Genomic DNA, 11,017 nt, shown 5'->3' on the forward strand with positions numbered 1-11,017 from the left:
ATTCTCTACAAACCAGGGCCAGTACCCCTGTGACATGCTTCACTGGAACTCTCTCCTAAATCTAGCGTCTTTTGAGAAAGGAGTCGAGAGAGTTGAAATTCACTCTCCCTAAGCACCAACTAAGAACAAAGCAGTGTGCTATGTATTTTACATACAAATAGCAACAATAACATAATAAGCAATGTATATAGTATACTAATATTATTAATTATAATACCATTTATTACATGCCAATCAGCAGGATGGATATTTTATATGGAGGGCCTTCGGACAGGTAGTCAAATCCTGCAGCAGCACGTATTCTGTGCCGAAATATTTGACTTCTTCCATAAGTGCCTGGAATCTCACAGAGGTCTTAAGCAGAGGTGACATGAGTATTATTCAGACTGTAATACTTTCTTGATGACCTGGGGGCACTGTAATGTTAACGATTATTTTACAGTGTTCCAGGGGTACTGGAGGTGAGGATTAGCCTTTCCCTGCCTGGCCCCAGACAGCCTGCTTGCCTCGTTTCCAGACACGGCATTTTATTAGAACAGGTCTGGGATGTGCCACAGAGGAAGGAGGAGCAGTCGCTTTTAAAGAGAAGAGCAACCTCAGGCCCGTTCTGCCTTTGTTTCTATTAACTGTGACCTGGAAATCCAATTTAGCAGGCCCTCAATTAAATTCTGTAGAAATAAATAGTTGTGAGTAAAATAAGAATAAACTCCATTGAGTGGGAAGTCTAAGAGCTTCTCCTACTGATCAAGTGTTATACCTCTTATTTTTTTTTCCCTTACAGCAAATTTTGTTTTTGTTATATCCCGATTGTTCCTTATTTTCTGAATAATAGCAAAACTCAAAAATATGACCCTTCAATGAGAAGTGTTTGGGGCCAGGAAAAGTACTGAACAAATCAATAGGAAATTCAAAGAAAAGAGCAGTAGCCACAGGGCGTGAGAAGAGCTGTCTTCAGAACTGGTCTTTTCCTGTGGGTAGTTTTCCTTCCCACGGTACTTTGTCCTATTGGAACAGAACTTCAGCTCCACTTCTGGAGCCTGAGCACATCATCCTGCGTTTCTTAGTCCAGTGCCCACCAGTCCAGGACGGTGGGTTTGATGTAGATCCCACCTCCTAGAGATGGCACAGATACAAATCCCCAGTCCCTCCCTCGAAGGACTGGCTCTGATCAAACCCACCTCAACAGGCATCCTGCTCCTGCACCGGGACAATCTTGGGTGAGCCCCTGCAAGGTAACCCTGCCTCAGTCCCTTTCTACCAAAGGCTTCCTGTTGCCCCAGAGCTCAGCAGTGCCTGAGGGAGGTCTCCCACTGGCATGGATGTGCCCGGGGGCAAGGAACTCCTTATAGACCTTAGAGAAAATCTTGTCACCCACAGTGATAACATTGTACTCTCCAATTCTAGGCTTAAAAATGATCGTCTCATTGTTCTTGGTCTGGAGCTGTAGGAGAAGAGGTTGTAGGCATGGAGAGAAGTCCATGTTAACACAAAGGCATGTTTCTCCAGCTGTGTGATCACTCTCCACATGAGTATTACTGGATCATTTAGGAAAAATAAACACCTTCCTACTCATGTCTGTGAGAGAAGGGAATATAATAATCTTCACCTAAAATGTGAACAGGAGAAATCATAAATTGAATCTTGTATTCAGCAACATCTAGTCTTTCCTTCCAGTGGTCTGTCCCTCCCATCTCCACCTCCCCTATCACATATACACGTATGCTCTTGACCTTCCAACCTGTCCGGGCAAAGAATTCTAGGAAGACTGATGAGGACAGATACCCACAGCAGCAGCTCGTACGTGTTCTTGGCCTGGGGCTGTTACAGAAGCAGTGGTGACCAGGATGAGTGTAGCAGACAGCACAGTGGTTGGTTATCTACCCAGCTTCTGACTCAACCTATGTAGATCCCATCCCACCTGTTACAGGTAGGGACTCATTAGATATTTGTTGAATTAAATAAGCAGTAGTGCAAATTTGTAGAATTAAAAAGTGAAGACACAATTAAGGGAGAAATACTGAATTGAGGACTTTGCTGTGTTTATCCCCATGGACTAAAGATTCTTAGAGTTCAAAGAACATAGCAGTTTCCTGATGCTTATAACTTCTCATTGTGAATCAACAAACTACTAGTGTAGTTTGTGAAAACACCTCGAACAAATAAGGCTCTTCCTTTTCCTCTTTTCCCTTTCCTTACTGAAAGATGTAAAATTAAATCCATTAGATGGGACCAAGCAAAGAAAACACTCACAGTCAGAGGAGGGAATAGTTGGGGAATGGTGGTGACCAAGAGCAAGTGAAGAGGGCTGGGGTTGGGGGGAGGTGGCGGTGTAGGGAATAGGAGCCAGTCTAGGGACCAGGAGCTGGAGCAGGGTGAGAACATGTATATAGGCGAGGGACAGAGGTAGGAAGGAAGATTGGTTGTGTACAAGGGAACTGATAAAAATAAGGAAATATATTAAGGATAATGGGCACCTGATTTTTCACTGTTGGAAAAGAGAGTTGAAGGTACAGAAATGGAGAAAACCTGAGTATATCCTGCAGTGTTAGATAGAAATTAGAGATACTGCTGTGAACTCATGGTTTTCAGTGTGTGTGTGTGTGTGTGTGTGTTCCCAAGCTGTCCCAAAGCAAGTGGCTGGAAGCAGATCCAAACTTTGTCATCTACATGTATTGTATATCGCCTAAAGGAACCAGGGATCTTGGAGAAGTGGCTAATTCCAGGTCTAAAGCAGGGACAGTACAAGAGAGCTTGGAATATATTTATATATATAATATATATATATTATATATATATATATATGTATATATGTATATAATTCCAATATGTATATGTGTGTGTGTTTTACCAGAAAAGAAGGAAACAATCAAAGAATAATGTAGACCCATACTAAAGCCAGCTTTAAGGGGATCCTGCTGACCAAACTGGAAATAACTTAAGATTCAATATAAATAGTGAAAGTAATTATCACTCATTGAATAAAATAGTAAACAATGAATCTAAAATGATATAGGTGAATAATTGTTTGGTAAAGAACAAGCTACTTATATAGTTTCATACTGCCTCCCTGAAAAATATTTATTAATTTAAAAGGGAACTAGTAACTTTGAAGTAGAGAATCTTCATTTATACCACCTTAAGCAGTCCGACCGAGCATCATTAGAAATGGGATACTTCAGAATCATGTGGCTCTTGAGAGCATGTAGTGAAAGAACATAGCATTGCTTTTGTCCTGCCAAAGATCCATAACCCGAGTCTGAGCACGAGAGGACATTAGACAAGCTGAACTTCAGGGACTTTAAACAAAATACCTGACCTGTAATCTTTGGAAATATCCAGGTTACGAAAGACACGGAAAGACTGAGGAACTGTTCTAGATTATAGAAGATGAACAAGACATTCCAGTAAATGCACAGCTTGGTTCTGAACTGGAGTATTTTGTTATCAGGGACATGGTTGGAACACTTGGAAAAACACTGAATGGGATCCAAGGATTAGATGATAGTAATGAATCAGTGTTACTTGCCTGATGTGGGTGGTTGCTTTGTGGTATGTAGGCGAATGTCCTTGTTTGTAGGGAATACTAAACTATTCCATGGTGGTGAGCCCTGTGTCAACAGCTACTCTATGGTTCAAGAAAAAAAGTTCTCTGTATTGTACTTTCAGCTTCGCTGTAAATTTGAAGGGGAAAAAGGATTTAGAGAGAAAAATTGGTACTCAATCTTGCCTGGGAAGAGAGACGAGCTGTAGTAAAAAGGAAAGAAAATTATTTGGGATGTGGGAAAAATGGAGATGAACGTTTGCAGATTTTGTAGACAGACATGCATCTTGGGTAGTCCTTCACTCTGAAGAGACTAGCCTTTTTGGGAAGTGATGTTCTCAACCAGGTAGAAGAAAAGAGGTACTGCAAGGGGAGGGGAGTCTAATTCACCATCCTGCTCTCTTTTCTAGAATAAGTCATTCTTTCTTAGGGCCTTGGGGGAAAGCATTATTGGGTCATGAGGAATCAGAAGGAAGAGGGTACTCTCCATTTCAGAAGGGGAGGCATTGGAATTGTGATGTACAAAACTGAACTTTGGGTCTAATTTGTTTTCTGTCAGTAAATGTTTAGGTGAAAGGGAGTGATTCTTGACTCAGTACCTTTGTAATGTTACTGTGTTAGGTAAGAGAATTTCCTTTATCTTATGAAACTTTCATGCAAGTATTTAAGAGTGCCAGGGGCATGGTGTTTCCACTAATTTAGAGTTAGAGATGATGAGACAAATGGGGCAAAAAGTAAACAATTGATAAATCCAGGAAAAGGGTATATGGGAGTTCCTCGTTTCATACCTTGGAACTTTCTGTAAGTTTGAAATCTTGTTAAAAATATCAAGAGTGTCAGAGGACTAGGAATCAGTAATAGAATTGCCTTAGATCTGAGAGAAACCTAGGCTAGGAGACAGCAGAGATGTTGGAGAAAACTGAGGATTAACTAAAGTTTTATGAATGTGCTTTAGATAACTTCTAAAGTCAAGGATTGTGCAAGATACCAGCGTCAGTTTATAACTCAGGGAAAGGCTTAAACAAGAGGTTACTGGATTTGAAACATGAAGTAGAACAGGATTTGGGGGCTACTCAAGAATGTCTTATTCTGACTTCCAGTTGAAATGCTCTGGACGTTTAAGGATGTTTAACTGAGTAGAAACAGGCACGTTAGTTGATATGACTGCTTGATTCTGACCCTGGTGTGTGCATTAAATCAAAAGTGCACAATTCTAGCCTGATGTAATACCCTTAATACCATAAGGTTTAAGTATGAAAATTAAAGTACGCTAAAGCCTTTATACCATTCCATAACTTGCATGTAGGGAAGAGAAGAATAAGCATAGATCAAATGGAAAAATTAAAACATTTGCTAGAGTCTAAGAAGAATCTTGAGGATATTCAGGGGAAAGGGACTTGCATTAGTCAAGAGGAGTAGGCTTTGGGCAAAGATAGGGAACTCCAGATTCCAGGAACATGACATACTCATTGGAAAGTCTCCCAGAAGGAATCTAACTACTAATACTCAGGCTATGATTTACTGAGAAAATCTATCCCCTTAAAATGGAATTTATTAACAAATGAATATCCTTGGGAAATACTAACATTTGCTTATATACATGTCCTTTCTGGGAAACACTACAGAGACTAATCGCCCATCTTCTAAAGTTAAGGATAGGGATACAGAAGCCATCTGAGATGAGAAGATGGCTTCAGGAATCACAAAGCACCAATCACTAAGAAAAGTAAAGAAGTCCCATTTTTAATAAGCTCCCTTGACACCTGTCTAGAATCTCACTCTACTGGTTCCCCTGAGATACTCAGGAAGTTTTGAGGAAAAGAGACCCAGGAGAGCAGAGCTAGTCAACTTGGCTTTTCCTTGGAGATTCCTCTCTTGATGTCTGAATTTACAGATACTCCTTCTCCTCCTTCTACAGACAGAGCTTTCAGGGCCAATGTGCATGTCATGGGCCACTCTTTCTCTAGGCTACAGTCCTATCTAGAGAGAGAGTAAGTGATTGTAAGATCACATATCCTTGAAACACCAAGGGTCTGTTTGGTTTTTGTAGATGCTTTCAGATTAGATTTTCAAGATGTTGGAGATAACCATATGTCCTTCTTAGCTTAAGCAGGCTCTAGTCCCACTTGCTCCTGCATCCATTTTGGGACAGGATCTGAAGTTCTGGAATGGGAAACTGCAAAGATATGCCAACTGAGCTCATGTCCTGAAAGCACAGCCTGGCAGATTCTTTTCCATCTTATGATGATCCAGTGTTTTTCTTTCTCTGGCTTCTTCAGGTAGCTATAATAATCACAGATTTTTAAAGAAGTCACTGTATCCATTCCTGGCATCTTGGAATTTATGTTTCAAGGTCTCTGGAGAAGGGGCCATAGAGTTTTGTTTGTTTCTTTTTCTGTAAGAGTAATTCACATGTAAGTATCAATTTTCAGGAGATTGGCCTAAACTGCATATTTTAAATTCTTTATTTTTCCCCAACAAGTTTACTCAGGATTAAATAACATATATACAATTTGTGATTAAGTATCAATAAATTCTGTAATAGTTTTTCCCTATAAATGCAATTCTTTTTGCATCTTCAAATTTTTCCTTTTATTTTGAATATAATATTCATGACTAAAACATTAACTATACTATCTTTTCATTATTCTATTTCAGTGTTCTTACTTTCCCAAGAGGATAATCTACAGATACATTTATGTCTCTCTCATCTTTCATTATCTCACACTATGTTTTCTTCACTGTTTTTGTTGACTTTCAAAAAATTCTTGTATTGCTTCTTCCTATTAGATTCATAGCAAGAATAATTTTAAGTGGTTTGCCCAAGACCGCGTGTTGAAATTGACAGATTCCAAATCAGATTCCAGATTTTCCAAGCCCCAGCCAATTCCCATGTTTCTTATGAGAATCTTTTTAAAAATCAACTTTGAGGTTTAATACATTACACAATATTGTACTATGTGATATTAAACAATATGATAAATACCATGCATTGCCAATAATATAGCAAAATGCACCAATTTAAGTATATATTTTGGTGAATTTTGACAAGTTTATATACCTGTATAATGGTCATCATAATCAAGAACATTTCCTTCGTCCCAGGAAGTTCCCTCATATTCTTTTGTAGTCAATTACCTTACAATTCTGGCAACCACTGCTTGTGGGTTTTAGCAGTACAGACTCAAGCTGTATTTTGTAGAGTGTCATATAATAGAATCACACGAATGTACTCTTTTGTACCTACCGTCTTTGATTCAGTATGATGTTTTCAAGAATCAGTCATGTTATTTGTATTAGTAATTTGCACCTTTTATTGCTGAGTGGTATTTCATTGTATGGATCCATCATGAGCATTCAAGTTGTTTCCAGTTTTTGGCTTTTAGGAGTAAAGCTGCTAGGAACATTCATGTACACTCCCTGTGTGGACATGTTTTAATTTCTCTTGTGTAAATACTTGGGAAAAATATTGAGTCATGGGGTTAAGTATATGTTTACCTTTCTTAAAATCTCCCACACCGTTTTATAAATTGGTTATATCATTTTACATTACCACCATCAGTGTTTAAGAGTTTCAGTTTCTTCACGTCCCTGCTCGTATTTGGTGCTGTCAAATTTTTAATTTTAGCCATTTGGGCGGGTGTGTTGTGGTATCTCATGGTGCTATTTTATATTTCTCTGATGACTAATGATACAATGATGTTGATCATCCTTTCATGTATGTATCGACCATTTGTATATCCCCTTTTATAAAATTTCTGTTCAAATATTTTTCCAGTTTAAAAAAGTGTGCCTTAGTATTGTGCTATAAAAGTTCTTTATATATTCTGAATACAAGTTTAGATATATGTACTGTGAATATTTTCTCCCGATCTGTGGCTTTTCATTTTTCTAACAATATCTTTTGAAGAATAGAAGTTTTAATTTTGATGAAGTTCAGTTTGTGATTTTGTACTTTTACCATTCATGCTTTTTGTTTTGTATCTAGGAACTTTGCTCTTTCCAAGGACATCAAGATTTTATCACATCTTTTTGTCTAGAATTTTTAGTTTTAGCTTTTATATTTGTCTTTGATTCATTTTGAGTTATTTTTTGTGTCTGGCATGAGGTAAGGTTTGAGGTTTATTTTTTTCTGTATACATAATCCAGTTGTTCCAGCAACATTTGTTGAAAATACTGTTATTGAGATACTTCAGAACTTTCTAAAAAAAATCAGTTGATCATATATGTGTGGATCATTTTTAGACTCTGTATTTTGTTCCATTGAGCTTTATGTCTATCCTTACACCAGTACCAGGCAACCTTGATTACTGTAGTCTTCAAATGCAGTAGTGTAAGTTCTTTAACTTTGTTTTTGTTTCTGTTTTTTCAAAATTGCTTTGACATTCTTGGGACTTTGCATTTCCATATAAATTTTTGAATGGGAATATATTTTATTATCTTGACTAGATGATTTGGTACCCTAGTCTTATTTGGATCATCATGAATTCTGAAATTGGGACAGACATGAGGTGTTATTTAAGGAAGAAGTCCCTCTGAATGTGATGTTAAAGTAGATGTGACTCCAAAAAGCTGTCCTTGATTGACTGGAATAATGGTTAGGTCATTGAGAAAGACAGAAAAGGTGAGATGGAGAGCCTTTTCCAAATGTAAGAAGGTAGATGGTGAGTTTGCTTTTGAAAATACAAAATTTATTAGGTTGACAAGACCCACAAGTAGAAAAGTCCAGAGGAAGATTATGTCATAGACTTGGGGGAAAAGATTAATGATAGAAATAGAGATTTGAAAGCAATTAACATAAAAATTATAACTGAAAAAGATGAGAAGGGGAGTGTGAAGAGAAAAAAAAAAAAGCAAGGGCCAAGGATTGACCAGAGGACAATATTTACAATTATGTTATAGTTGAAATGAGAAGATTCATGAGAGAAAACTCAATGAGTGCTGACAAGAGAGAAAAATAGTGTGATGTCATGGAAACCAAGGTCAGAATATTTCCAGGAGGCAGGGTTTTCAAAAGTGTAAAATGAATCAGAGAAGGACAAAAGAAAGAGAGAAAAGCTCAGTCTGACAGTTTTAGCACTGAAGACTTTTCTGGTGACATTTGAGAGAAGAGTTTTGTGGGAGTGACCATAATGAAGCCAATTTTCAGGGAATTATGAGGGATGGGAGAGGAAGTCCATTTCAGTAATTCTGAACATGAAAAAAGAACAATGGAACTGGTCCCTGTGGAGAACCACAGAATCAGATTTATGCTCTGCACACAGGTTGCGTATCCTTTCTTGCTTTTTGACAGAGGGGTCTAGTATATTCTATTTCTTATAATTATATCAAATTCTGTGTTCACCAGATTGTAAAAAATCAGTAAGCTAGTCCAGCTCCAAGTAGCTGGCAGACTCCTTCCTCCTCTTTTCTCAACTCTGGTGCTTACATTCCCTTGTCCAGACCACTCTTTCCTATTATAGTGGAAACTAAACAATGTTCTCTCAATTACTGTTCTCTCTTCCTGACTTCACTTCTTAAAAGGACTACTGGAATCAGCTAAAAAGATTACTGTGGTGGTACATGAGTGAACAATTTCAGTGGAGTGATCACAGCAGAAGTTTTTCTGTAGTTGTTCTTTGAGGGTATGGATGATGTGTTTGGACCATATTATCTCTTTGAAATGAGGTGTCTAGATTCAGAGTTCAGTGGAAACACTGTGTAAGCGTTCTTGGTGACCCTGTCACCAAATCCAGTGACCACTTCTCAGTGTTCTTCTTTGACTACTTCCTTCTGCTGTATCATTGCCCCTTGAAGCTCTCATATTTATCTTTTTTCTTGACATGCACCTTATTAGTAAGCCCCTTGTTAATAGAGTTTAAATAGTAGATAGTCATTACTAATTGGATCACAGGGCAATTTTTTCCTAGCTACTCTCTTCCCCTTCCTAACGTCAGTATGATGTATATGAGGTGAGCATTTGCTCAGAAGTCTTCTTCTTGCAGAGGACATGAGTTTGCTCCATAGTGAGAATGTTCATATGTGGAAGTCCCAAAGAGGCAGAACTAGTTTTCTCTCAATGTGCAAGGGCCATTTGCACTGAGCTTGCTGGTCATAAAGAGGGAAGTTGGGCTCACTCAGTTCAGTGATAGCTGTATCATTGTCCCTTGTTGTACACTCCAATTGCTGTTGGGAAGTTTTCCTTTAATGACTCCCTTTATTGTTTTCAGACACTGATATAGCAGAATGCAAAGAAAGAACTTCACAGAAGTGGTGGAATTCATCTTCCTGGGATTCTCTATCTTTGGAAAGCACCAGATAACCCTCTTTGTGGTTTTCCTCACCATCTACATTTTCACTTTGATTGAGAACATCATCATTGTGACTATCATCTGCATTGACCGTCATCTCCACACACCCATGTACTTCTTCCTAAGCATGCTAGCTAGTTCAGAGACAGTGTACACACTGGTCATTGTCCCACGAATGCTTTCCAGTCTCATTTTTCATAGCCATCCTATCTCCTTGTCAGGCTGTGCGACCCAGATGTTCTTTTTCATTACCTTGGCCACTAATAACTGCTTCTTGCTGACAGCAATGGGCTGTGACCACTATGTGGCCATCTGCAAGCCCCTGAGATACACAGTCATCATGAACAGAGGAATGTGTGCCAGGTTAATGTGTGGGTCCTTTGGCACTGGGCTGGTTATGGCAGTTCTCCATGTAACGGCCATGTTCAGTTTGCCCTTCTGTGGCACAGTGGTGGACCACTTCTTCTGTGACATTTACCCAGTCATGAAACTTTCTTGCATTGATACCACTGTCAGCGAGATCATCAATTATGGTGTAAGTTCATTTGTGATTTTTGTGCCTGTGGGCCTGATCTTCTTCTCCTACGTCCTCATTATCTCCTCCATCCTTAAGATACCCTCAGCCAAGGGCCGGAAGAAGGCCTTTGCCACCTGTGCTTCCTACCTCACTGTGGTCATCGTCCACTATGGCTGTGCCTCCATCGCCTACCTCAAGCCCAAGTCAGAAAACTCAGTAGAGAAAGATCTTCTTATCTCTGTGACCTACACCATCATCACGCCCATGCTGAACCCTGTCATTTACACTGTGAGGAACAAGGAAGTCAAGGATGCCCTACGCAGAGCGGTAGGGCAGAAACACTTTTTAACAGATGGGATCATTTTTTCAGGAGACCTTTAGCCCAGTGTAGTGTGCCTACCTACAAGCACGATACAGTACACAAGTTCATCAAATAACAGTGTTTGTCAAGAATAGAGTCAAAGAGTAGAAATGCTTTTCTTTTTCTTAATTTAGGGACAAGGCAGAAAGCAAGGTTTCTGCTCTGGTGAATTTTGTTACCAGATACAAGAATCAGTACAAGCTAGATTAAGACTACTTGTTTCTATGTCTGAGGATTTGTGATTTGAAACCTCTTTTGGCCCACATTTTACGAGGCTCCTCTGAGATGGTCAAATCCTTGACCTGGTC

General features: G+C 38.9%; 1 protein-coding gene across 1 annotated transcript; it reads left to right on the forward strand.

Annotated features, from left to right (window-relative positions):
- Nucleotides 1-9,766: 9,766 nt before the first annotated feature.
- On the forward strand, nucleotides 9,767-10,729 carry LOC102518982 (olfactory receptor 10J5). The gene has a single exon (XM_006178267.2). It carries the CDS (start codon nucleotides 9,767-9,769, stop codon nucleotides 10,727-10,729), a length of 963 nt encoding a protein of 320 aa, XP_006178329.2.
- Nucleotides 10,730-11,017: the final 288 nt, after the last annotated feature.

Source organism: Camelus ferus, chromosome 21 (assembly GCF_009834535.1).
Source record: "Camelus ferus isolate YT-003-E chromosome 21, BCGSAC_Cfer_1.0, whole genome shotgun sequence".
Classification (NCBI taxonomy): domain Eukaryota; kingdom Metazoa; phylum Chordata; class Mammalia; order Artiodactyla; family Camelidae; genus Camelus; species Camelus ferus.